General features: G+C 51.2%; 13 protein-coding genes across 13 annotated transcripts; 10 read left to right on the forward strand and 3 right to left on the reverse strand.

The window, feature by feature from the left end:
* Positions 1 to 209: 209 nt before the first annotated feature.
* A1O5_11246 (uncharacterized protein) lies at positions 210 to 4,075 on the forward strand (the record flags this gene model as incomplete). Its single annotated transcript, XM_007751818.1, has 4 exons — positions 210 to 497; positions 549 to 959; positions 1,012 to 2,461; positions 2,514 to 4,075. The coding sequence occupies 4 exons, from the start codon at positions 210 to 212 to the stop codon at positions 4,073 to 4,075; spliced, it is 3,711 nt and encodes a 1,236-aa protein (XP_007750008.1).
* A 1,247-nt stretch (positions 4,076 to 5,322) lies between these two features.
* A1O5_11247 (uncharacterized protein) lies at positions 5,323 to 7,794 on the forward strand (the record flags this gene model as incomplete). Its single annotated transcript, XM_007751819.1, has 1 exon — positions 5,323 to 7,794. The coding sequence occupies one exon, from the start codon at positions 5,323 to 5,325 to the stop codon at positions 7,792 to 7,794; it is 2,472 nt and encodes an 823-aa protein (XP_007750009.1).
* A 915-nt stretch (positions 7,795 to 8,709) lies between these two features.
* Positions 8,710 to 9,163, forward strand: A1O5_11248 (uncharacterized protein; the record flags this gene model as incomplete). Its single annotated transcript, XM_007751820.1, has 2 exons — positions 8,710 to 8,834; positions 8,914 to 9,163. 2 exons carry the CDS (start codon positions 8,710 to 8,712, stop codon positions 9,161 to 9,163), a joined length of 375 nt encoding a protein of 124 aa, XP_007750010.1.
* An 8-nt stretch (positions 9,164 to 9,171) lies between these two features.
* A1O5_11249 (uncharacterized protein) lies at positions 9,172 to 10,107 on the forward strand (the record flags this gene model as incomplete). Its single annotated transcript, XM_007751821.1, has 1 exon — positions 9,172 to 10,107. The coding sequence occupies one exon, from the start codon at positions 9,172 to 9,174 to the stop codon at positions 10,105 to 10,107; it is 936 nt and encodes a 311-aa protein (XP_007750011.1).
* Positions 10,108 to 10,406: 299 nt separating this feature from the next.
* Positions 10,407 to 12,071, forward strand: A1O5_11250 (ATPase; the record flags this gene model as incomplete). The annotated part of the gene is made up of 1 exon (XM_007751822.1): positions 10,407 to 12,071. The coding sequence occupies one exon, from the start codon at positions 10,407 to 10,409 to the stop codon at positions 12,069 to 12,071; it is 1,665 nt and encodes a 554-aa protein (XP_007750012.1).
* A 2,437-nt stretch (positions 12,072 to 14,508) lies between these two features.
* A1O5_11251 (uncharacterized protein) lies at positions 14,509 to 14,691 on the forward strand (the record flags this gene model as incomplete). The annotated part of the gene is made up of 1 exon (XM_007751823.1): positions 14,509 to 14,691. The coding sequence occupies one exon, from the start codon at positions 14,509 to 14,511 to the stop codon at positions 14,689 to 14,691; it is 183 nt and encodes a 60-aa protein (XP_007750013.1).
* Positions 14,692 to 15,155: 464 nt separating this feature from the next.
* Positions 15,156 to 15,896, forward strand: A1O5_11252 (uncharacterized protein; the record flags this gene model as incomplete). The annotated part of the gene is made up of 3 exons (XM_007751824.1): positions 15,156 to 15,209; positions 15,260 to 15,352; positions 15,402 to 15,896. The coding sequence occupies 3 exons, from the start codon at positions 15,156 to 15,158 to the stop codon at positions 15,894 to 15,896; spliced, it is 642 nt and encodes a 213-aa protein (XP_007750014.1).
* Positions 15,897 to 17,432: 1,536 nt separating this feature from the next.
* On the reverse strand, positions 17,433 to 18,420 carry A1O5_11253 (uncharacterized protein; the record flags this gene model as incomplete). Its single annotated transcript, XM_007751825.1, has 2 exons — positions 17,433 to 18,045; positions 18,338 to 18,420. 2 exons carry the CDS (start codon positions 18,418 to 18,420, stop codon positions 17,433 to 17,435), a joined length of 696 nt encoding a protein of 231 aa, XP_007750015.1.
* A 1,690-nt stretch (positions 18,421 to 20,110) lies between these two features.
* A1O5_11254 (uncharacterized protein) lies at positions 20,111 to 20,338 on the reverse strand (the record flags this gene model as incomplete). The annotated part of the gene is made up of 1 exon (XM_007751826.1): positions 20,111 to 20,338. One exon carries the CDS (start codon positions 20,336 to 20,338, stop codon positions 20,111 to 20,113), a length of 228 nt encoding a protein of 75 aa, XP_007750016.1.
* Positions 20,339 to 20,856: 518 nt separating this feature from the next.
* On the forward strand, positions 20,857 to 21,468 carry A1O5_11255 (uncharacterized protein; the record flags this gene model as incomplete). Its single annotated transcript, XM_007751827.1, has 1 exon — positions 20,857 to 21,468. One exon carries the CDS (start codon positions 20,857 to 20,859, stop codon positions 21,466 to 21,468), a length of 612 nt encoding a protein of 203 aa, XP_007750017.1.
* A 327-nt stretch (positions 21,469 to 21,795) lies between these two features.
* Positions 21,796 to 22,113, forward strand: A1O5_11256 (uncharacterized protein; the record flags this gene model as incomplete). The annotated part of the gene is made up of 1 exon (XM_007751828.1): positions 21,796 to 22,113. A coding segment is annotated over one exon (318 nt), but the record flags the coding sequence as incomplete, so codon positions are not given.
* Positions 22,114 to 22,288: 175 nt separating this feature from the next.
* Positions 22,289 to 23,267, reverse strand: A1O5_11257 (uncharacterized protein; the record flags this gene model as incomplete). Its single annotated transcript, XM_007751829.1, has 2 exons — positions 22,289 to 22,665; positions 22,718 to 23,267. The coding sequence occupies 2 exons, from the start codon at positions 23,265 to 23,267 to the stop codon at positions 22,289 to 22,291; spliced, it is 927 nt and encodes a 308-aa protein (XP_007750019.1).
* A 1,762-nt stretch (positions 23,268 to 25,029) lies between these two features.
* Positions 25,030 to 25,926, forward strand: A1O5_11258 (1-pyrroline-5-carboxylate dehydrogenase; the record flags this gene model as incomplete). Its single annotated transcript, XM_007751830.1, has 2 exons — positions 25,030 to 25,309; positions 25,364 to 25,926. The coding sequence occupies 2 exons, from the start codon at positions 25,030 to 25,032 to the stop codon at positions 25,924 to 25,926; spliced, it is 843 nt and encodes a 280-aa protein (XP_007750020.1).
* Between the last annotated feature and the right edge of the window lie 217 nt (positions 25,927 to 26,143).

Here is a 26,143-nt window from a genome sequence, read left to right on the forward strand (position 1 = left end):
CACAATGGAATAGCCTCTCCCAGGCCAGGCTGCTCTTCAATCGTTTCTCGACATCTTCCTTTATTTCCTCAAATTTGCTCCTTTCTTCATTCCCAGGGCTCTTCACGAAGAATACTAAGTAGTCCGGCTGGCCTTTTCCTCATCCCTTCGACCTCCTTTTCAGATCGACCCCTGTCATTGAGGGCTTGTCCCTGGCTCTAGAGGTGACCATGGAGGCCCAGCAACAGAAGTCAGGAAAGCCATGGAGCGGCACAAATCGAATCCCCAACATCAAGGAATTTGTTGCAAAGCTTGATAAGGACAAGTCCGAGAGAGACAAGGCCATTGATGGACAGAGACTCGCCGAGGATGCCCAGCTGTATTCCTCTGAAATCACTCCGCACAAGAATGAAAAGCAAAAGAAAGAGGGCAAAACCGTGACAGATCCAGTCACTGGCAACCATGTCGTCATTGCAGATGTAGGCAAGGAGTACATGGCGAGGGCCGACAATCCCCAGGTTTGAATATAACTTCCCTGAACAACCAGGTTTCAATTGACCTTGACTTAGCTGTCGGTGCCAAATGCCAACCTGGGCAGACCTACCACGGTTTCAACAGACCCTTCCCAAAAGAACCCGAAGTACAAGGAGAAGCAGGACATCACTGCTCTTCCAGACCCAGTCGCCGAAGGCAGCACTTCCGACGTCCCTATTCATGGAGAAAAGACCAATATTCTGTTCCATCCAACTCCTTCAGTCAGTTATGAGCCGATGTTTGAACTTCTCGAGAACCGGGCTGGTGGTCTGTGCATTGCCATTCTCATCTCCATTGTCGTCTTTGGGAAAATGTTCGGTGGCTCTCTCAAGGGGCTGGTTCCTCTCGGCATGTGTCTCGCTTCCGCCATCTGGCTGTGGATGAAAGAGGTTGTACGAAGTGGCCGTGAGGTGGAATGGAGCAGTGAGAAAAGCAGAGGAGAGACTGTGAGACTTTTCATCCACCTGCCACAACATAGCCTACAGCTAATATCGACAGGCCGTGGCAAACCTTCTGCCTGAATCAGTCGAATGGATGAACACCTTCCTGAGCGTCGTTTGGGGTTTGATCAACCCGGATATGTTTGCTGCCGTGGCAGACACCCTGGAAGATGTCATGCAGGCCTCTGTCCCTAGTGTCATCAACAATGTTAGAGTTGCCGAAATCGACCAAGGAAGCAATCCTATTCGCATCCTCAGTCTACGGGCACTGCCTGATTCAAAAATGAACGAGCTCAAGAAGAGCATCCATGAAGAGAATAAAAAGACAAAGGACCCACAAGAAGCGGCAGCCGACGAAGAAGGCGGCGACTATTACAATCTCGAGATTGCTTTTGCATACCACGCCAAACCCGCCGGTGACCATGCCTCTGCTTCCTCGAGAGCACGGAACATGCACATGAACCTCGTCTTCTATCTCGGCATCAAGGGGCTGATTGGTGTTCCCTTGCCAATCTTTGTCGAACTTCAAGAGCTTGTCGGAACCGTTCGCCTGCGATTGCAGATGACTCCCGAACCACCATTTGCAAAGAGTCTTACATTCACGCTGATGGGCGTCCCACATGTCCAAGCAGGTTGCATTCCCATGGTTCAGAAAGGGGTTAATATCCTCAACCTGCCACTGATTTCAAACTTCGTCAACTATGCAATCGCCGCGGCGGCAAGCATGTACGTTGCGCCAAAGTCGATGCAACTTGATCTGAAGTCCATGCTGCAAGGAGACGGCATCACCAAAGATACACAGGCCATGGGAGTCATGTGGATCCGAGTCCATCGCGCCATTGGCCTCAGCAAACAAGATCGTCGTGGTAGCAAGTACGGTGGAAGCGACCCCTACATCAATCTGTCCTTTTCGAAATACGGAAAGCCGATGTATTGTACTCGTGTCATCACAGATGACCTCAACCCTGTTTGGGAAGAAACCACTGCCCTTCTGGTGACGCCTGAGCTCATCAAGGCCGATGAACAACTCAGTGTCGAGTTGTGGGACTCAGACCGCAATTCTGCAGATGACATGGTCGGAAAAGTGGAGTTGTCGATGCAGAAAATGATTCAGCATCCTGGCAAGATGTATCCTCAGATCTCAAAACTCGCTGGCACTCATCAAGGAAGTGAGATGCCGGGTGAGCTACACTGGGAAGTGGGCTACTTTGGCAAGCCCAAATTTCGACCTGCCCTTCGCACCGACGGCAAAGACCAAAACCTACCGGAAAAGCTTAGGAACGATGAAGAGCTCCAGGACGAGAAGGGTGTTATTGACTCCGAAGATGCGGATGCTGTGGCGCATACGCCTCCTGATCCGTTGTGGCCAAGTGGCATTTGTAGCGTCATTATCCACCAGATTGTCAGCCTCGAACTTGAGAACATCAAGGGCAGCGACGGCAATCGGAAAGGTAAAGAATTTGAGCCGGCTAAACCCTACGGTGAGGGTACAGATGAAGAGTCCACCAGTAAGATTCGAGTTCAAGATTCTTTTCTTCCCTCGCACTGACCCAATATCAGAACTCCCGACCTCTTATTGTACCATCCTGTTTAATGATACATTGGTCTACCGCACTCGAGCCAAGGCTGTTAGCAGCAAACCTATCTTCAATGCTGGCACGGAGCGCTTTATGCGAGACTGGAGATCCGGAATAGTCACAATCACCGTTCGTGATCAGCGCAACCGAGAACACGACCCAATCTTGGGTGTTGTACCTCTGCGCCTGTCGGACATCCTCACCACTAGTTCCCAAGTCACCAGATGGTACCCTCTTGACGGTGGCATTGGGTTCGGCCGTATCAGGATTTCGCTGCTCTTCCGAAGTGTGGAGACTCGCCTTCCTCCTAACATGCTGGGCTGGGATGTCGGCACTTTCGAATTTATTTCTGACAGAATCGTGGCAACCGGTTGGAAGGCAAACACAAAGCTCAAACTCCGCACAGGCGGCAGTGTTGGCAAAATTCCCAGGACGCAATGCCACAGCAACGAGGCAGGCGATGGAGTTTATTTCGATGTTTCCGCCGAGGCCAATAACCATATTCGTCTGCCTGTCAAGTACCGATATCGATCACCAGTCATCTTTGAATTCCATGTGGCGGGCAAACGCGGAGCGGTCGCCTATGCTTCCATCTGGCTTCAGAACTTGGTGGACAACGAAGAGATGCCAATTAACATTCCCATTTGGACAACCAAGAATGGCAACCGACTCGTCCAAAACTACATCACTGAAGAGAATGTCGTGGCGTTCATGGACAAAGGCTTGGAAGACCTGCAGGAGGTTGGCAGGCTTCAGTTCCGAGGTCGCTTCAAGGCTGGCATGGACGAGTCGCACCGGGATTTCATTGTGGACAACAATAGTCGGGAGACGTACGAGACGTTTGAAGCATGCTTAACCGAGGGCGTACGTGGGCGAGTTGTTCAAAGCGAGGTACCCGACAATATTCAGGAAATGCACGAGGCATCCTTGACAGAGGGACGTGACGTTCTCAACCAAGAGGTGTCGGAGAAGGAGAAGCGCAGGTGGCTCAGCAAAACCGGCGAGGACTGGTCTGGAGCATTCAGCCATGATCCAAGGGCATACACCAACAAAAATTATGACAAGATTGCCGAGCATGGTACTGACGAACCTCCGCATGATCCATATAATCCTTCAGACAACGACGAGGATGATGCCGAGCCTTTGGATGATGACTCGTCAGATCTTGGCATCACCGATGCCACCAATGTTCCCGAAGGAACGTTCAAGAAGGACCCCAAGGAGGTCGATGGTCTAAATAGTTATAGTGCGGAAGTGAATGGGAGGCCCAGTGCTGATACTACTGCTACAGGCGAAACCGGCTACACGACCATGACGGAGGGATCAGCGAGCTCAGTGCAGCCGGTGCAGAAGAGAGATAGGGGCTTCGAGAAGAAGGCTGGAAAACGAGCGGAAGAGCGCAAACACCGAGGACTGTCGCAGTGGACGCCGGGAAGAAATGTCAAGTTTGCTAAAGATGAAGCAAAGATCGGGATGAGCAAAATCAAGAAACGGTTTACGGGGGGACTTGGTGGTAGAGAGCCCGGGGTTGAGAGCGAGGCGTGAACGAGAGAGGCCGCTAATAACGTCTGGTTTCGATTTTGTTGGAGTCAATGGGTCTCTCCATGAGGAAAATGGATGGATATCCGTGACGAGAAAGTTGGAGTGAGTCTTGAGGGATGAAGAATTTCATAATTGTGAAATTGATAAGGGCTAGGGAAGAATCAAAGATTAATCTGTCTTCGCCATATTGAGGGTTTCTGGGGCGCGTCAGAGCTGTTTCGGGGACATTGGAACCATGAGGGAGAACGGGACTGCCGATATCCTTAGGAAGGAGGGTGGTCATCTCCGTATTACTCCGTACCGAGTACGTACAATACGAAGTGAAGGACTGGGTACCTAGGGATCTCTTGTGGTGAATGATCTCCGCCGAGGACGCTGGCTATCTTAGCAAGCAACCTCTACTCAATACGGAGTATCTCGTATGCTCTTGCATTCGGATCGAATTGCAAGTATTTACTCGGCAGGGCCACCAGAGCCATGGGTATTGATTTGAATGGTATGAGACGTCTTTTCCCTTGGGAGGCCGGGAGGGGTGTAGATCTTAGGGACTCGGTGGTGATGGATTAGCGGTCGGAAGTTGGCTGACCGTGGCAGTGATAATCATGGATTTCTTTAATCAGTTAGCGGTGCCTTAGCAGTTGCTTGGCGACTCGTAATGCTGGCGCTGGGGCGGCGCCGCCCCCTTCTGCCCCCGTGATGCCCGGGATCCGTTTGCTTGGGGTGGCTGAGCCCACCAACGCCAGACGCCGACGCTGTTGACAAACCCAGCCCACTCTGGTACGGCTGGGCGAACTGCTCCTCTTCCTCTTGCTCTCCTCTACCAATACCGAGTACTACCATATTGCAACTTTGTCCGCACCACCCCCGTCTGGGCGTACGACAACGACATTCGTTCTTCTTACTCTGCACCTGTCGCTCCACCTTGCTTCTGTGTACAGTACGCAAGACATTATCAATTCCTCCGGCCTTTCGCTTCCATAATATCATACAACATCTCAGGCTGCGCATTCGATACATCCGCCCTGCCTTATCACACCCAATTTATATAGCAACCGTCGCCATAGAATTTCTACCTTCTGCTGACTGACTAGCACCGTCTTGCTGCTCACTCGGACATTCGCTAGTATAACGGTCGACCTCGACGACTTGTTTGCGCCTTCAATGCAAACTGAACAGAGAGTCGTCTGAGCACCCTGCGCACCTCCGCAGCCTCACCTCCAGCCTAAGCTCTAGTCTTCCATAAGCACAAGATGCGCCTTCTTCAGAAACTCGCCACGACCGTCGTGTCAGGTCTATTGCTATTGCTCGCGGGCACCGTCGATGCACACTCCCAGTCCAGAAACCCATTAAACTACCTCTCATTAATTGAAAACCCCCGAATACAAACGCCCTCGCAAAGGGTATACTGCACCTCCAGCTTCGATTTGACATTCGACCTCCACCAGAATGCCCAACATATTCGGCTGAGCCTTGAACCTAACCATGACATCATCCATGAAGACTCCTATATGGAATTTATCGACAAGGATGGCAACGTCAGACACGTCGAGAAGATGCAGCGCGAGGACCACAAGATCTATCAGGGAAAAGCCTTTCTCGTCGACGACGAGGGAATAAACCGACATGTCGGCTGGGCTCGAATTGCTGTGAGGCGGGATGGCGTCAGACCTCTCTTTGAGGGTGCCTTCACAGTCATGGGCAATCACCACAATGTCCAACTGAAGTCGAACTACATGGCCACCAAACACGACCTCGATCCCGAGCTGGAAGAAGATGACGACGAGTATATGACTGTTTGGCGTGACTCGGATGTCAGTCGACAACCTCATACGGACCTCAAACGAAGTGCTAGCTTGACCTGTACCTCTGACAAACTGGAGTTCAACACCCATCCTGACCATCCCATCTACCGCGACTTGATGCTCAAACGTGACGATAGTTTCTGGGGCGACATAGGCTCCATGTCCATTTCCAACCTGTTTGAAAAGCGCCAGAATAATATCGACGGCGGCGGTGTGGGCTCGGGCAATTCGGCAGGTGTCAATCTGGCTTCCACCATTGGCAGCACCGCTGGTTGCCCAACCACTCGCAAAGTTGCCCTGGTCGGGGTGGCTAGTGACTGTACATACACCGCGAGCTTCAACTCAACCGATAGCTTGCGGCAATACATTATTAGTCTGGTCAACACTGCTTCTGAACTGTACCAATCTACCTTCAACATCACTCTCGGCCTTCGCAATCTGACCGTTTCCGATGGCGAATGTCCCGGAACACCAAGCACTCAAACGCCATGGAATGTGGGTTGCTCTAGCAGCACCGATATAACACAACGGCTCAACCTCTTCTCTACATGGCGTGGTCAACGAGGCGACGATAATGCTTACTGGTCTCTCTTCACGACTTGTAACACGGGCGCCGAAGTTGGCCTGGCTTGGCTTGGACAGCTGTGCAACCACGGTTCCACTTCGCAGCAAGACACTAGCGGCAACTCTCAGAGCGTGACGGGCGCCAACGTGATCGCGAAGACCTCGAGTGAGTGGCAAGTGTTTGCTCACGAAAGTGGGCATACCTTTGGTGCCGTCCACGATTGCGATTCCAGCACCTGTGCCGATTCCAATATTGTCAACTCCGGTCAATGCTGCCCCCTCTCATCCAGCACCTGCGATGCCAATGCTCAATACATGATGAATCCTTATTCCTCGCCGGACATCACCAAATTCTCGCCTTGCTCGGTCGGTAACATTTGCAGCGCGCTGGGCCGCAACTCCGTTCAGTCGCAATGCCTCACCGACAACAAAGGCGTCGTGACCATTAGCGGCAACCAGTGCGGCAATGGTATCGTTGAGGAAGGCGAAGACTGTGATTGTGGCGGCACCGAATCCTGTGCAGGAAACAGCTGCTGCAATCCCACGACTTGCAAGTTCAATTCAGGCGCTGTCTGCGACCCCAGCAACGAAGGTTGTTGCACGTCGACTTGCCAGTTCGCTTCTGCTGGGACCGTCTGCCGTGCTAGCACTGGCCAATGTGATCCTGCTGAGACTTGTTCTGGTACTAATGGAACATGTCCGACAGACACCACCGCGCCCGACGGAACCGACTGCGGTAGTGGCCTTGAATGTGCCAGTGGCCAGTGCACAAGTCGAGATCTCCAGTGCAAGACCCTCATGGGTAGCTACACTAGTGATAACGTTACTTATGCCTGCAACAGTCAAACTTGCACTTTGAGCTGTGCCAGTCCAGACTTTGGAGCAAATGTGTGTTACAGCATGCAACAAAACTTCCTGGACGGGACTCCGTGCGGCGGCGGAGGGCGATGCGAGAATGGTGTGTGCAAGGGCAGCACCATTGGAGGCGAAGTCAAGTCGTGGATTGACGGCAATAAAACTTTGGTGATTGCCCTTGCTAGCGCAATCGGAGGCCTGCTGCTACTCGCTATCCTCGGATGCTGCATCAGGGCATGCAGACGGCCAAGGGGGAAGAAATTGGATGGCATTGTTCCTGGACAACGTCGACAACGACGAGGGGTCCAAGGTGCACAACGTGGAGGTTGGGATGGACCTCAAATTCCTCCACAGATGAGAGATCGTGGATATGGGGGCGGGTGGGAACAGTCGCCTGTACAGATGACTTCGCCACACGGTTGGTATCCTCCTCAACCACCGCCTGCGTATGGGGGCTGGGATAACTATCCCCAGAGAGGGCAAAGCGTGAGGTACGCATGATGGAGATGGGCGGTGGCACGGACTACTGTACAGATGAAAAGAGGTGGATAATGTACAAGCTTATACTGGGCAGAGGGGCATATGCCTGGGTAGATTGGGTGTGAGAAGAACTGGTGGAATCGCTGCATATTTTGCGCGGCGTCAAAAGGGTTCGGGTATTTTCTTTCACTTGAAACGACCTCCTGACGAATAGAATCGAATGAACGATACAGATGATCAATCCACCTCGAGACTACTCTCTTGCTGGGCTCTGCAGGCGCTGCTGGATGTTTGGTTCATGGTATTTGAGTCGTAGTAGCGCAGCTGTGGGGCTGATGGAACCGGGGCCAGCGCCGTGCGGTACCTGGTACTTGGTACACAATCGGGGACTCGCCGAAATCAAAGCCCAGAGAATGTCGCCATCTGACGCCGCACACACGTTGTGCTTCTCTCGTAAAGGGCTTGGCGGTTTGTGGGCGCGAGCTGCACGATTGAATGAGAGAGAACCAGTGCGTCCAAAGATATGATGACCTCTATTTGAAGTGAGGCCGCCCTGAATGCAGTTTGAGATGGTGCTACTCGGTTCCTCGTACATTGAGACATGATGTCAGACTGCCGCGGTAAGTGGTGTGTGGTGTTGACATGCTTTGCCCCGATCTCGCAATCATTTCCAGCCAGTCTCACTGGTCAATCCATCTTGTTTGCGCAACTCTCCATACATCAATTTTGTCCTCCCAAGTCACACTCCGAATTTTCTCAGCGTAGTTTGACTCTTGTGTCTCAGGCCCCATGAACCTCAGCTTCTCGACGACCACAGCAGTCCGATCCGCCTCTCGCCCAGTCTTTCGAGCAGAACTCCCCCTCGCTGCTAGAGGTGGTCCATCGCATTCGAGTCGCCCGCGCACTTCTCGCTGCAATTTCTCGTCGACGCCTAAGATGGATGTCAAGTTTGCGCCTGCGAAGCGCGTCGCAGGGCAGAGGCAGGATGTCTGGTCCATCGTCAATGAGGCCGCTGCTGCGTCGCCCATGCAGCCGATTGTGAACATGGGCCAAGGGTTTTTGTGAGTATGCAGGCACACACTGACATCACCGCTCGCGACCGTCGTGGGCAGGACGGAGGACTAATGTGGAGATCAACAGTGGCTACAATCCTCCCCAATTCATCATTGACGCTGCGAAGAGTGCTCTTGACCGAGTAGAGTGCAATCAATATTCTCCCACGAAGGGCAGGCCAAGGTTGAAAAAGGCGATTGCCGATGCATACTCGCCTTATTTCGGCAGAAAGTTGGATCCAGAAACCGAAGTCACGATCACAACGGGGGCCAATGAAGGCAGGCATCACGAACAATTGAGGATGGATGATCTCGCTGACAGAGGCCAGGCATGTTGAGCGCATTCATGGGTTTTATCGAACCGGGCGACGAGGTCATCATCTTTGAACCGTTCTTCGACCAGTATCTCAGCAATATTGAGATGCCTGGCGGAACAATCAAATATGTCCCTATGCACCCGCCTGCCGACGGCGCGGAGCGAACATCCTCCGCCGCGAATTGGACCATTGATTTTGACGAGCTGGAAAAGGCGTTCAACCCCAAGACGAAGATGATTGTCTTAAACTCACCTCACAACCCTGTCGGGAAGGTCTTGAACAAGGAAGAGCTAATACGGATCGGCGACCTATGCTTGAAACATAAAGTCATCATCTTGTCAGACGAGGTTTATGACCGATTATACTACGTCCCTTTTACACGAATAGCCACGCTCTCTCCCGAGCTCGCCAAAATAACACTCACGGTGGGATCGGCGGGGAAGAATTTCTACGCGACGGGCTGGCGCGTAGGCTATCTGATCGGCCCGCCAGAGCTGATCAAATACGTGGCTGCGGCACACACAAGAATCTGCTACTCAAGTGTCTCCCCTTTGCAAGAGGCTGCCGCGATTGGATTCGAACAGGCGGATAAAGTTGGATTCTGGGACCAACAAATCACCGAGATGAAGGGCAAAATGGACCGCTTCTGCCAGATCTTCGATGAACTGGGCATCCCCTATTCAGTTCCTGAGGGTGGCTATTTCGTGCTCGCTAACCTATCAAAGGTCAAGCTCCCGGAAGGCTACAAATTCCCGGACCATGTCAGAGACCGACTGCGGGATTTCAAGATGTCGTGGTTTTTGATCATGGAATTGGGAGTTGCGGCGATTCCGCCGAGTGAATTTTATACGGACGAGAGGGCACATTTGGCGGAAGATTGGATGCGGTTTGCGGTCTGTAAGAACGATGATGTCTTGGAAGATGCAAAGGACCGATTGAGGGGCCTAAAGAAGTACATGACCTGATTGACAGCATGCTTTATATAGGCTTCGCGGACGTTGCCATAGAGCGTGAGATACTAGATAAATACAGCATGAAGAAATCTATGTATTTGATCTCAATGTGGTTGATGCAATATTGCCCCATGTGTAAAAGGGATGCTCAGCCTTGTCACGAGTGGGGTTTACTTAACGCGTGTCACGCAGCGGATCTCAACTCCAACTGTTGGAATCCGCAGGCACTTTCATCACCGTCTCGGACTGTCTTTCCCTGAGTTTTTAGATTGCTTCCTAGACACTGATATATTGAATTATGAACACCCATCATGGTCGCATGCCCAATCTGCGGCAAATCTGTCAAACAAACCACGATCAACGACCACATCGATTCCAACTGCACCGAGTACATTGAGAGTGAAAGCAATTCTACACCCGGGGCGGGCAAATTCTTCAAGACGCCTGTCGCCAAACGTGATGCTTTCTCCTTCTTTTCGTCCTCCCAGCCAATACCATCTCCTAGCGATACTCGACCGCCTGCTGCCATAGCAGCGAAACGACCATTCGCACCCACTTCGACGCAGCAACAACCCAATGGACACCCCGTTATGAAGAATGAGGAGACAGGCACATCTCACCATGGTATTGAAGCAGCTGCACCTCAGAGCAAAAGGCCCAAACACAACCCCTTTGAAAAAGCAGCCCCGCTAGCAGAACGTATGCGTCCTAAAACCCTAGATGAAGTCTGTGGACAGGACCTGGTCGGCCGCGATGGCGTGCTACGAGGACTGGTCGAACAAGACCGCGTCCCTAGCATGATTCTCTGGGGTGCCGCAGGGACAGGAAAGACGACCATTGCGCGCGTTATAGCTGGAATGGTTGGCTCGCGCTTCGTCGAGATCAACAGTACATCTTCTGGGGTGACGGAGTGTAAGAAGATCTTCGCAGAAGCCAAAAGCGAACTGGCCCTCACGGGTCGCAAGACAATCATATTTTGTGACGAGATCCACAGATTTAGCAAGAGCCAGCAGGACGTTTTCCTCGGTCCGGTCGAAGCTGGACATGTTACGCTGATCGGCGCCACGACCGAGAACCCTAGCTTCAAGGTGCAGAACGCTCTCCTTTCGAGGTGTCGGACGTTTACATTGCAGAAACTCACCGACCAGAATATTTGCGACATCCTTCATCGGGCGCTGGAAGCCGAATGGAACAATTACAGTCCCTCTCAACTCGTCAATGACGAGTTGATCAGATACCTCGCCGCCTTTGCTGACGGCGATGCCCGCACGGCCCTCAACCTCTTCGAGTTAGCTATGGACATCTCTCGTCGACCCGGCATGACTCTGGTGGATCTAAAGCAATCGCTCACAAAGACGCTCGTCTACGACCGAGCCGGCGACCAACACTACGACACTATATCCGCATTCCACAAATCTGTACGCGGCTCCGACCCTAACGCAGCGTTGTACTATCTGGCGCGCATGCTCCAGTCTGGAGAAGACCCACTGTACATTGCGAGGCGGATGATTGTGATCGCGAGCGAGGATGTCGGATTGGCGGACAACTCGCTCCTCCCGCTCGCGACCGCAGCATATACAGCTTGTGAGAAAATTGGCATGCCTGAAGCGAGAATCAACCTTGCTCATGTCACTGTGGCGTTATGTCTTGCTCCCAAATCGACGAGGGCGTACAGGGCTCTTGTGAATGCAATGCACGCTCTTGAAGAGCCCGGAATTGCAGGTCTGCCGGTTCCCATCCACCTAAGAAACGCGCCGACCCGGTTAATGAAAGAATTGGGCTACGGGAAAGAGTACAAATACAATCCGGATTATGTTGATGGGAAGGTTAAGCAAGATTATTTGCCTGACAAGTTGAAGGGCAGAGAGTTTCTCGAGGAAAGAGATTTGGGGGAGAATATCGATGATGATTTACTAGAGGAAGCAGGATCAACGGAGAATGGCAAAGTCGCCAATGGAGAGAATGGAAACGGATGAGAAGATGTGGAGGAAGGTTTGAGATCATGAGAGCACGAGTTTTGACCACAGCTAAGGTTTCAGTCAGAGAAAGCTGGAGCTTCCACTGAAATCGTGACGATAGGTATCTTTCAGATCCTATTGTCACCAACCGATGCCAAGGAGGAGGGATGCAGGCTTCACCTATCCAGCAACTTGACGTCTTCTTTGTTCCAACCGGGGTCGGGTTTCATCGGAACAATCTCGCCAATGTCTCTCTCCAAATCAAGGCGGTAGCTCTGACTGCCTTCTCTTAAACAAACGCTGGTCGAGCTTGTCTGTCGACTTCTTCCATACTGGATAAACCATGATCAGCCTGTTGAACCGGCGGCGACATTCAGCGCTGCCAACTAACCGACCTTTGTTCCGTCTCCCTCGTCAACACTCCCGCAAGAATCACTTTGCTGCAAAATCCCTGTTCGACTTGAAATCCCTGCCTCGACAAAGTACTGAAGCTGGCAAAAGCCATAAGCCGTCCGGCCTGTTGCAAATCGGTCGAATTCTTCAGCTGTGCTGGGTTGAGAGAACTACTGAGGATCTCCCGGGCTGAGCTGGCATTGGTGGGGGTCTGCGATGAATGTGTGTCTGTTCTACTCGGATCAGAAGGAAAGTTCTGAGCAGCGACTGGTCTTCACTCGGCGCGAGAGCCCTATTCATGCCCGAGAGAGGGGTGCATGTGAGAAGAGAGAGCTCATTCCATGGCATGGGCAAGATACAGTAGGCGTCGACTGCACCGAGGAGAATACCAATCCATGAATATAGAGAAAGACGGAGGCGACCAACTGCATTTGTCGAACTCTTGGAAAGGAAAGTTGGCTAGCTTTGTATAGAGGAAGCTACCTTACGGATGAGGGAAGCATGAGCTTTATTGTCTATCTCCTAAACATCTAGCGACAGAAATACAGCACCTCGTCCAAACTGAAATGAAGTGAGGCCAATTCCTGGTCTGGGTCGCTCGGTTGCGATAGAGGACGCCTCGACTTTGCGACGAGATGGGCCACCATCCCTGTTGACAATTTGATTGACCATGACTCGCGCCTCTGACAGCCGCTGGCGAACCATCTCGTCAAGGCGTCCGGGCCAGGCGCCTGATAGTCTACCGACCTCGCGGCGAGGAAGGGAACGCCAACACAAGCTCGTGATTTGGCAAGCAACGCTGGTCTATGAGCATGACGATGCTGGGCAAGGCTGCCAATGCTGAGTCAGAAAATGGTTGTGGGAAAGAAAAGGTGTTGCGCATTCAGGCTCGTAGTGTACTCGGTCGAGAGCTTGCGCTTTTCGGTGTTTTGCATAAGGCCTCCAGTGTAACTGCTGTTATGTACACATAAAGTGGTAAAAGCTGACATGATGGGACTGAACGTGCGATGATCATGAAAACCAAGGGATTCTAGAGACATGTAAATAGGATGTAGAACTGCAGTACACCATTCAGCCAGCAAAGTACTATGACGATTCGAATTGCCATCGCAGGAGGAGGAATAGCCGGCCTTTGCCTGGTTTGCGAACTCCTTCAAGACCCGCAATTCATGTCCAGGTATATGAACAGGTCCATCAACACCGACACAAAGGTAGCGCTCTTGCTCTGCATGCAAATGCCACCGGGGCCATGGGCCTCATAGATCCAGCCATAAAACAGACATCTTTCCGAAAAGCCAACAGCATGTTGAAGGATGATGATGGGAGATGGCCACGCGCGTCATTCTGGCCGAAGGGAGAGGCCAGGGAGAAGTCATTGCAAGGCTGGGGCGGGCAAAGGGACGCAAAACAGTGGATTGTCTCATCGGCGCCGACGGCATCCACAGTGTGACGAGACAATATGTGCTGGGCAGGGACCATCCAGCCACACCCCCTGTGAGTCACGATCGATGGAAAGGACTGGGGGAAATTTGCTCATGGAGGAGGTCGAGAAGACACTGTCGTCGCGGTTTTTGAGATTTGTCCCTATCCTGTGTGGTCCGAATGGCTGTTTCAACATGACGCCCATACATTATGGAAGACCATGAATATCGTTTTCTATACTCGAGCACAAAGCGATGGGGAGGTAGGAAAACTACCGAATCCTGAAGACTTTGTCAGATACGATCCAGATTGCAAGAAGATGGTCGAAGTGAGTTTGTATGGCGCCGGGAAGAAGAGTTCTGCGCTTACTTGTGTTCTTAGTTGATCCTCAAAGCATTTGAACCAGACGAGGTGTGGGCTATCCATGATCACGACGCTGCGCCTTACTTCAACAGGGCAGAGTTGTCATGATAGGAGATGCGGCCCATGCGACTTACCCTTTCATTGAGCAGCCCAGGCCATTGAAGATGGAGCTGTGCTTCACGCGCTCTTTGCACATGTCAAACACAAGTCTGAGATACCAGCTGTTTTCACTGCTTTTGACGAGATTAGGAGGTCTCACGCCTTGCGAGCGGTAGAAATGGCGCGGAATGCTGGGCTGATGTACACATATGACTTTGAGGGATTTTGGGCTGTCAGCGATGGTGTTGAGACACTCAAAGATAGTTGGAAGAAGTTTGCGTCTTTCACCAACGACGTGGATCTGGAAACCAGCATCAGATGGCGATTTCCGTCTTTCAACGCATTTCTGGCTGGCAGGTAAACGGGGTCCAGTGATATCGACGGCGTCGTGCGGGGGAAAGCGAGTATTTGCAGCTCAGGGTGGTCGTATATAATTGAGTTCAAAATGTGCGGCCATTCTGGGATGAATCATCTGGAGGTATTCCATATTCCCTAGATGTATGCATGGTTGTTACAAACCGGTTGAATTAGAGTGAATCTGAAGAGTGAGAGAAGAATGTGTTGTGGGGATTGAATTGGCAATTGGCGGGGAAGGCGCGCTCGGCGGAGTGCAATATTGACACCTCAGGAGCCAGAGTTGCAACGCATCAACCTTCTCATTCCGCTGCCAGACTGCGCCTCTCCTTTCCTGCGGTTGAAGCCTCATTTTGACACACAATAGACCAACGATATCTTCTACAATAGCTCGGCTCCCACGCGTCCAGTTGAGACCCCCACCCAATCCCTTAGTGAGAAGCTCCAAGTTCTTTGTCACAGCGTGCAAGCATGGCTGCGCCGCCGGAGATCACTTGCATCAATCTATCGGGCAAATTCGTCATGGTGAGGGTCTCTTGCTTTGGAGCTTCCGAGTCGATCTGACAGGACATGAGAACAAAACCCTTTCGGACGACATCGACTCAATGCTCGCTCTCCAGGGCCTGAGCTGGCTCACTCGAACTGCAATCAGCCTGGCGACGGTCGTAGTACGTCAGGCACCGTGATAATCTTCTTGTCCAGGCTGACCTCGTGCAGCTTACCATCAAAGAATACAAGAAAGATGACGTCTACCATGTTGACATCACCTCAGTTGCCTCGGGCCTCACAACGACTCAAGAAAATCGCACGCTAGATTGGCAAGAGCGAGATCATCATGATCGCATCTTCGGGAACTGTCGGGGCAAGTCAAGACTCTGGAACACAGGCGAATACAAGATGGAAGGCCCCGGTACAGAAGAGGATGCAGTGTTCCTGCAGGCACAGAAGCTCAAGGACGGGCAGACAGATTCCAAGTTTCTGGACGACGAACATCTTCAAAGTTGGGTGAAGAACATGGACGAGGCAGGCTGGCAGGCTGAGCAGAACTGGGGTTTCGAAGATATCAGTGGTGAACGGCGATATACTCGGCGGGTATTGGTCTGGAAAGAAGGTGAAATTCGAAGAGCCCGGCTCGTGTATGACTACAAGGGACAGGCTGAGAAGAAGGAAGATGACGAGGATGACCTGGCATATGGCGAGGATAATGAATGAGCAACGAGCACAACAGTACGGAGAGTACAATGATACTCACAAGCATGGAAACAATGTGCATATACTTTAATGCACAGGGGGGGATGATACTATGTCGGCCCCGGGAGGCGGCACCAGACGGCGCTCCATTGACATCCTCACCATTGCGATATTTCCACAAACATACACAAAGTATATACCGAGCAAACGGACTCACATATAATGACACAGTCTGTCACGGAATATGTACCTTGAGCGTGCCCAAGAACGTCACAGTGGCTGCCACATCGAACATCATTGACAGTATAGAATGAATGACAGAGGGCCCCCGTTCCCATAGGTAAACAGCATACGCATTGTAAACGAAGGGCGTCTTCGGTCTAATAGTGAATCGCTCTCCTCTTGTTAGGCTGTACCATTTTACTTTTGAATCCGGCTCGCAAGTTTGGCCGAGGTAGTCAAGCTCGTGAGATATACCTCTCTGTCTCGCCGTGTATCCAGTACTTGTACCTCTCGCCTCGTGCCGCATATGTGGAAGAATTGCGCAACCGCTGACGTTAAACGTCAGGCTGGACAAACTCTTTTCCGACGCTATTGAGCCATTTGCGCTGGACGCCAAGGCCGGATACTGAATGCGGAAGCCATCGCGACGAACCATTCCACTTTTGACCCTTACATGCGTTGATTGAGGCTGCGCGGGCTGTGTCGGCTGCTTTGGTGGCTGGCAAATTCTCCTGTATCTTTTTGGATTTCTCCTTGGCTCTTTTTTTTTAGCGCCCAAAATGCCTCACAGGGATTATGTGCCCGCTTACCCTGGAGATGGAGCTAATGAGGTTCTGTCGATGTCATAGTAACAAAAACAATATGGACAGACACGTCTATATAACGGTAAGCGGACCCCGTTGCCTGCTCCATATTGGATCGGTCAAGACTGTGAACTCCTATCATCGAATGAGTGAATAGCCATCGAATATATCGCCTCACAAACAGTCCTAAACACACCCCTCAACATAGCAGCTAACACAACTCTCAACACAAAAATCTGAACACCAGCAATATCTACATCGACACCGCCAACACAGAGCAACTACACGCAATGGCATTTCTCCACCGTAGCCGCGAAAGTGAAGAGGAGGTAACCGGTCGCCGTCGGAGCAGCTCCCTCCGTGACCTCCAAGCTCGAGCATACGCCAAGTGGGTTACTGCGGGCACAGTCAAAAAGAGCAGCCGGACAACTAGCTTCGAGGCTGAGAGGGCGCGGCGACACTTTTGGGAGGAGGAAGCTGCCCGCTTTGGAATTGTTATGAGGACATGAAAGCCAAACTGTGTTTTTGGGCGTTTTCTTTTCTTGTCTGTGAGCTGATGCAAGATTGCGCTGTGTCGCCCTGGAGCTGGAGGTATTCTAATATGTACGAGCATCGGGAAGCTGAGCATGGTAAGGGGGTATTTTATGGTCCACAGCACATTTTGTAGAGAATAGGCATGGCAACCTGTATCCGGCGAGCCTGATAAGCAGGTTCCAATTTCAACCTCTGGACTCTTCTCAATCGACCCCATTCAATGTGCGTGCATTGTTCTGGCTGAGAATCTGATGCCTATCCTGCGAAGGAGTTCTCTTCTAAACTCTGCGGCGCCTACTCTCATCCGGTCACCAGCACCTCGATTCTCAACGAGTCTGCGTGTCAAATACTGCATACATTCCTGAATACTACCCCAGGTCAGACACTTGTACACTTTGGGTATATAAGTATTGGCCGGAGCTAGATTACCCTCCCTCCTCATCTTGTCCGCCAACGGCAGCAGCTCGCATCCGACATCGTCAGCCATTCCCTGAAGCTGCCCGAACTCTGGGATGACTTTCAACTTCGATTGAGCCGAAAGTTCGGATGCTAGACGAGCTGCTCTCCGAATACTGCTGGAGTTGTGACCTGCCAGCAGCAGATCAAGCTCTACCGCCCGTTGGTTGCCCATTGCTGGAAAGTTCCCGCAGAGGAGGTCCTCGACAATGCCATTGTACGAGGCGTCTGCATGCGTCTTGGTGTCGTGGGTCGCCTGCCTGATATCATTGTTGATGTAAGCGCCACGAACTAGCTTGATGCCCAACCGCCATCCTTGCTCCCGAGCAAGCTCCAGCTGGTCTTGTACTTTGTCGCGCGAGGATTGAGGTATACTTGGATTGTGTTGTATACCAATGCTTGCCTTCCCAGCTCATTGTAACGGCGCATAAGATCAAAGGTTCCTTGATCGATGGTGGCTTGCAACGCTTGTTGTTCTGCGTCGATCCATATGCGACATCCTCTGGCAGCAGTACGCCGGCAGATCTTTTCCCATGGCTTCGACAAACATGGGTGGAGCTTTTTCACCCATCATCAAAAGGTTTTGTGATATGTGTCCCCGCGCCACTGTACCTAGACGTTGTTGCAATCTCCATTTCAGCTGCAAGGGCCAGCGACGAGACTTACTTGACGCCTAGCCAGTCTCCTTCTCCAATCATTTCCAAGGTCTCGAGGTTACCGTCTGCCCGTTGATTTCTTTCTCTCTCCATTGTCACTGTTTGCGTGTCATCATGGCCGATAAATCTGTCGCCCTGGACCTGAAGTTCTCTACCATAACATAGGAAGACACCGGAGAACCCCAGCTGTCTGATCTCACACGATCTTTTTCCAATTTCTGCCCGATTTCTACCCGCACAGAATTGCTTGTAAATTAGGGGATGGATAAATGTGCGAAGCAATGGATTCCTGTCTGGGTTCAGCCATGTTGATCGCGAATTTGCAATCTCTCGAACAACAAAACCCCGGGTTTAAAGAGCAAGAGAGGGGTGAAAAAGGACTCAACAGCAAAGTCCGAAAATTGCTTGACGTTGAGAGACGCGCCAATGGAGGCGATGCAAAGACATCCGGCTTTTCAGAACCAGCAGATGAGCTTGCTTTCCTTGCTCTACGGTTGATGATTGTCTGAGGGGTTGGAGATGAAAGGGGCCTTCGTTGATTGCACGCAACTCGCAAAGGTAGTCGAGCGCCTAGCCGAGCCCCGAGAGAATCTGTGAGGAGTGAAGCCATGCCAGGCAAAGCTCCAATGAGTTCTCCCTGGTAAGCAATAGCATTCGGAGCTGATTTATAGCGTTGAGTGGGAGAAGGTTCTCGTCGTGGAGCCTGATCATGCGGCATCATCTACGCAGTATGTCGCGCTCAGCTGGCACATCCATTGACTACCCCCGCCGATGCTGTTCATGCACCACGGTGGATTGAAAGTAGGACAATACGCTGGTTTACCATTTGTGCCCGATATTGGAAAATTAACATTTTAGCGCAGGTGTCTGTTGTTGAGGGCTTGGAACCATGTAGAAAATCAGAGTTTCATGGACAGGGGCTGCCCGGACGACACACGGCAAGAACAGCCGCAAAACAACAATGTAACAGAACTATGCCTTCACACCAAAAATAACCGAGTATGTTCGAGGATGTCCGATATCGACTGATTAGCTTGATTGGTTCAGAACTGTTGACAGCAGAACGCCACTGTAGCAAACCAACCAATCCACCAATGCTTCAACCGAGGCCTCTCTATAATAGCCTCGGTGCCACCGTTAATCGACAACGAGGTCTGGACAGATCTGGCCAGATCCGGATCTATTCAGCGGATCGCTTGTTGCCACAGTGCAAATAGTATATAGAGGGGCAGAGTCTCTCTGAAAAGCCAGAGAACAGAACACAGTCAACAAGATAGATCCACTCTCATTCTCTGTACAAGAAGAACTAAAGGCAGATATTAATCCATTTGCGGCTATAATACTCTATTGTGTGATCGGCTAGACTGCCTGCCGGGGTGAGGCCAAAAGTATCAAGACAAACACGACGATCCAGAGCGGAAAGGGGCTTCTGATTCTTGAAGTGTGCAGATGGATGGACCCAACTTCTCCTCATCATCTGCTTCATCGGAAGCGCATTCCGTCGATAAAGGCACCAGAAGCTCCACTTCCCCGGGTTGCTATCCGGAGTGTCCCCACCCTCAATATCGCTATCGGACCATCATCCCGTTTCTGCTCTACCGCGAGATGTCGACACCACTGCGACGGCTTATCTTCCCATAATCATAGAGTTTCGGTGAGCCACGAAGCAAAGAGACGTCGAAGACGATTTCTCCACCGCAATTGGCTGGCATGGTTGTACTCCATAGTTTACAGCTTACGGGATGGATCTATTCCTATGCTTTTATGGTACTGGACAGATGGACTATAGACGTCCCTTTACCACTCTTTCGTGCTCGGTGAGGATTTCTTCAACCTCCCCAGTCGTTCCAATCCTCCAACTGACCTCGTCTCCCCATTGCTTCCCTTCTTTGTCCTGGCTTTGTTTCCATTGCCACCTGGGTAAAACCTGTTGTCCATTTTCCAGGAGTTTCACAGCCCACTGCCCGACGATTGGCATCATCTTGAACCCGTGCCCCGAGTCCCCGGACATTACGACCAGTGAATTCTCAGTACCTGGTACGAAATCAACGCAATACTCCGAGCCTGACGTATCTGCAAACCAGCACATCTTTTTGTCCGCGAAAGGGCGATCTGCTAACCATGGCAGCATCTTCCTCAACAGCCTCCTCAGTTTCTTTTCATCAGATAATGGAATATAGTCGCATAGGTGCTCAGGGGATATTGACTGTCCGCAGTGTTCTGAATGCGTTTAGCCTTGTCTTATCAGAGTAACGAAGCCCCAAACTCTTTCTTAGGCCGTTAGAATCTATTACAGTGGCTTCAACCAGTGTCCATCTGCTGAGGCCATTTCCCGCCTGCCAGCCTTGGTACACAAACCGGCTATTTTGGCCCATTTCCCGAGAAGCCCCTCTGCAACCTATAAATTCCGTGTTTGATTTTCTTACTCGACCTGTCTGAGCAGAAAAAGCGACCACTGGAAACTGCTTTCCGCTGTGAACTGGTCGTTTCTCCATGATTATTGAAGTCAGAAGATATCAGCTGCCTCCAATGGCTCTCATTCCGAATTCGCCGCGACCTCTCCTCCATTATCCTGGTATTCCGCTCCCATCGGACTGCATGGCAACAGCAGCATACGACGCATTTTCCGATAACGGATGGCGTGTTCAATGGATCTTTCGGTACCATTCCAGCCTGGCGTCCCACTACCACTCAGCAACTCCTGAGTGCATGGCTGCCCTCTCGGGCAGTGCAACCATCCGATTTGGTGTGGCAGACACTGTTCCTGATCCGGATGAGAGTACCTTTGGTTCTGGCAAAGAAGATGGGGGAATTGAACTACAGGCACGCGCTGGCGATGTCTTTGTGATACCCGCCTGTGTCGCCCATAAGACATTCAATATTGAGCCACGTGCTGAATTTAAGCTCCTAACGCCTGGCGATGGCCACCATATTGCGGCCGATCATACGAGGAGTACTTTGGAAAGCTTGCAGCTGTCTGGGTTTACCATGATCGGCGCATATCCCGAGGGCGGGTCTTGGGATTTTGCAAATGGGGGTGAGAATGTCGGTAACTACGAAGTTGTGTGGGCAGTGCCGACACTAGAGAAGGACCCCGTGTTGGCGAAAGCTGAAGAAGGTCTCTGTGGACATTGGAAATAGAGATTATCAACAAATCGATACCGTCTACGTTAAGTTACTTCCTGAGACACGGCTGAATACTTTTCTTTCTTGTCTGAAGAGTATTCGATTCGCTTATCTGGCAGGAAATTTGATTGACCGTCGGATAATACTACACCTCAATGATCCATTTTGTAATTCTCGGATCCGAAGGCATCCTGTTCTTGCTACGGGTAGCACGATCTTTGCCAAGTCATGAATGCCTTTGATGCTGATGCGAAACCTGATTCAAAAGTCAAAGAATGACCATCATAGATTAATATCGCACTTTTCTGCAACATCGAATCTGTACCCTCAACCCTCGTGAAAATGTCTACTCAACTCGCCCCTAAAAAGCTCCGTATCGCCATCAATGGACTCGATAGTCTTGGATATGATATCAAATTCTCTATCAGCGCTCGCTCGGAGACTTCGATTGATCGATTACATCGAATTTTTAGCTCTCAGAGAGCCCGGGTGGACATTATTACTTCGGACAACGTTGAAGCGGCTCGCAGCTCCGAAGTGGTAATCTTAGCTTTCCAGCCACAGCAATTGGTTGAGGTTTTGAACAGCCCAGCCTTGGTGGAAACCATACGGGGAAAGTTGGTTCTCTCTGTATTGGCTGGAATTTCCTCCTTACAAGTGGCTCGGCATTTCGGATGCAGTGAGACCCGAGGTACGATATTCTGGTGATATTCCATGTATATTTGGTCTCAGGTGGATTCTTTCTCTGCACTTCTATCCATTATGCACACAAATACCTCAAAAGATTTCCGGGGTATTCCGTTTATAGACGAGACTGAGTCTTCGCCAACATCGGTTATTCTTCTCGATGCAACACCTCCATCACAGTCTGGATTGACCTTTTTACTGCATCGGATGGTTCTTTGTACGGCCTTCGAGGTTTGAGCAACCGCACACCATCAGAAATGCCCGCCTTCGGAGCCGTAAAATCCGCAGCAGCATATTTGGTACTCGCAATGCCCGCCTTGGTGGCAGTCTCGGCCGATGCCACTAACTTCTGAAGTGCGAGAGCTTCGTCATGTTGGCCACCGGCCCATAGTTCATAGATCCTGATCACAGCTTTTGGGAAGACATTTCCAAAGGCAGCTATGCATCCTGCACTCCCAGAAGCAAGGCCACCGAATAGGAAATCTGACTGACCACCGCACCACTGCGAAACGGGAGACTGGGAATCTGGAAGCGAGACAAGTGATCTTTGCAGCCGAGCCACAGGTCAACTTCCCACCGATCACATTGGGGGCTTCCTTTACAATGTCCGTAATGATGTTGGCGTCGAGGTCCAGGCCGTTACAGACTGCCGGAAAGTTGTAGATGATGATTGGCAGCGAAGAAACTGAGGCCACCTCTTTGTAAAAGCTTCGGACGACAGCTGAAGTTGTCTGTTTGCCAAAGTACGCGCAAGGTAGAACCAGTGCATAGTTGGCACTGGCATTGTATGCGTCGCTAATGAGCTCGAGCACCTGTGCCGTCGAATGGCCACTAACTCCAGCAATGATAGGGTATCCCTTCGGAACAGATCTCCGTGCTAGCCCGAGCAGAGTCATGCGCTCCTCACTTGTCAAAAGGAATGTCTCTGCATTAGTGCCTAGTATGACAAGCCAAGAGAGACCCGTGCTTGCCAGATAGGAATACTTGGCTTGAGCGTCGAGACAGAGTTGATCCGTATCAGGATCGAAGAAAGTCACTGCAGGAACATAGCAGCCCGGTTTAGGAGCTGTTAGGCAATCTTTTGTATCTGCAGGATCGGTATGGGAATGTGCCTGCTGTAGGGCCATGGTAAGCAATCAGAATCTTTGTACAGTGATTTCCATGCCGAATATCACAACATGCTAGAAGATGTCTTTTATGGAGGATCCGATTGCACTGTCTGATCATTGACTTGTTTTGAAAGAGTGTTCTTTCTCTATACAAAGCCCTGAAGTGTAGAAACACTGTTGCGAAACGGGCATTGAGTTTGAACAATGGAAAGTTGATAACTAATTCGTCTACTTCTATAAAACATGATTAGATGATTATAATAGGGAGTTCAAGGCCCGACAAACGTCTAATTCTATTAGAAAAATAGAAAACCGAACACTTCCCCAATCTCAGCTCAACCAGTTCGAAGTATATATTATGCCGCTACGGCAGCCTTTCCGATTCGGCTCGACTGACAAAGGGTCCACCGTAAGTGGGACGGGGTCTTTCCGAGAATTGCACCGGGGAACTCATCGGATTCTCAATCCCTCCCTCGTGTTGTCTCCTAGTTTCGGCGAACCAAATCATTGAATAGGGGTTCTCGCTGAATCGGCTGGAATCGGCTGGTGACGGTGTCTCTGACAAGGTACTGGCACGAGATCAGTGACAAACCGATGGCCTTCATCCAATTCGGCCCCAAGGCCATTTATTCGTGATGTGGATGTTGCTGGCTTGAAGAAGGGCTTTTCAGGTTGAAATATACATCTGCCCTGCTCTCCCACTAAATGCCTTCTTATCGATCATACGAAAGCGCTCCTTGAACTGAATCGCACATCTGCCAACTTCGAATTTTCTTCACTGGAGCAGGCTGCTATGAGATGCCAGCTCATGCAGTCTCTCGGATAAGTGGTCCTTATTGCAACGCAGTGATCAGACTCGGCGAACCTAGTGTTTCTTCCTCATTTACACCGGTAAACAGGAGGGTGCTGTCTACAGCTGGGACCTACAAAACCCCAAAGCCTTTCAACGAGCCAAATGTACCGGGTATGAACACGCTCCTCTAAAGGCTGTATAGCTGTAATTGACACATATTCGGCTACATTATGCACCATCGTCCCCAGAGCGAGAAAAGTTGATCGTGGCGGTCCAAGGTTTGCGGCAGAAACTTCCACTTCGCATACCATCAATAAAAAATGGACAGGAGGAAGCACAGCAGCCCGGCTCGACTGATTCGGAGACGTATATGCCCTCCGAGATCTCGTCAACTTTCGCCAAGTATATCCCAGCAACGGAGGCGGAAGTTTCAACTGCTATCGAGGCGGCGTTGAAGGCGAGGACGGCAATGGCGAGACACGCCCTTCGTAGAGCGAGCTGCAGTCTTTCTCAGAGCAGCGGAACTGTTTCCGGAAAGTATAGATTCGAGTTGATGGCAGCAACAATGCTTGGACAAGGGAAAAACGCCTGGCAGGCTGAAATTGACGCTGCTGCAGAGCTGGCTGACTTCTTCCGGTTCAATGTCTCGTTCGCTGAGGAGATATAGTCCAGGCAACCTACACTGAATGAGCGCGGGCAAGCAGGATGAGTCGAACCGACTTTTCACTACAAAATAACGAGAGGCTCACCAATGAATAATCTAGACGCACAGATTGGCGTCCATTGGAAGGCTTTGTGTACGCCATCTCGCCTTTCAACTTCACAGCCATCGGCGGAAACCTCGTATCGGGTCCTTCTCTCCTGGGAACCGTCGTCCTGTGGAAACCATCCCCTTCCAACATATATGCCAGCTACCTGGTCTATAAGATCCTTCGCGAGGCAGGTCTCCCGCCAAACGTTGTCCAATTCGTTGGTGGCGATGCTGAAATGATCACCAGAGTGGCCCTTGCGCATCCAGAGCTCTCAGCTGTCAATTTCACCGGGTCGTCAGACGTGTTCCGCAGTCTGTATGGCAGGATAGCAGACGGCGTGAAGGAAAGAAAATATCGTGACTTTCCACGACTGGTTGCGGAGACATCGGGAAAGAATTTCCATTTGATTCATTCTTCGGCCGATATCAGCAATGCTGTCAAACATACGATCCGTGCCTCCTTCGAGTACGCAGGGCAAAAGTGCTCGGCTTGCTCGCGAATCTATATCCCGGAAAGTCGCGATCAGTAGTTCTTCTCCGAGATGAAGCACGAGCTTAAACAGGTCAAAGTGGGACCACCCGAGGATTTCGAAAGCTTTACCGGCCCTGTCATACACCAAGCAGCCTTTGAGAAACTCACCAGAGTAATTAATGCTGCCAACACAGACAGTCGGCTGGAGCTTGTCGCCGGGGGCAAGTATGGCGGCGGCAAGGTATTTTTCATTGAACCCACCGTTTACACTGCAAAGGCGTTGGATCATCCTCTCTTCGGCCAAGAGCTCTTTGGTCCCATCCTGGTTGTCCACATCTATCGCGACGCGGACTTTGACTCACTCTTGGCCAAGATTGACCAACAAGGAGGCGGGTTTGCGCTGACTGGATCCATCTTTGCAACAGATCCAGCGGCGATTCGGTCGGCCGAGGACAGGCTTCGTTATGCTGCTGGGAACTTTTACATCAATTGCAAGACAACTGGGGCCGTCATTGGTCAACAGTCTTTCGGAGGAGCACGAGGTAGCGGCGCCAATGACAAGGCTGGGAGTGCAAACATATTGATGAGCTTCACGGCTCCACGGACCCTGAAGGAGGAGTACCATAGCCTAGACACTGTACTCTACCCAAGCAACTGTTGAGGTCTGGATTGAGTGATCGACGTGGTAGAAAAGCACAAAAGCTGAGTTATTGTGATGTCAGTGCAATCTCTTTCCTAAGGTCGTCAGATAGTAACAACCGGAGAAGGCCGACAATAGCCGCCTCCGGTCCGCCCTTTCCGTCCTTGCAGTTCGGCCTTCTCCCCCGCGCTCCGCCGAGGCCACCAACGCCGCCAATGGTAGGTCGCCTGGCAGTGAA

This window comes from Cladophialophora psammophila, assembly GCF_000585535.1.
Source record: "Cladophialophora psammophila CBS 110553 chromosome Unknown aczJe-supercont1.24, whole genome shotgun sequence".
Classification (NCBI taxonomy): domain Eukaryota; kingdom Fungi; phylum Ascomycota; class Eurotiomycetes; order Chaetothyriales; family Herpotrichiellaceae; genus Cladophialophora; species Cladophialophora psammophila.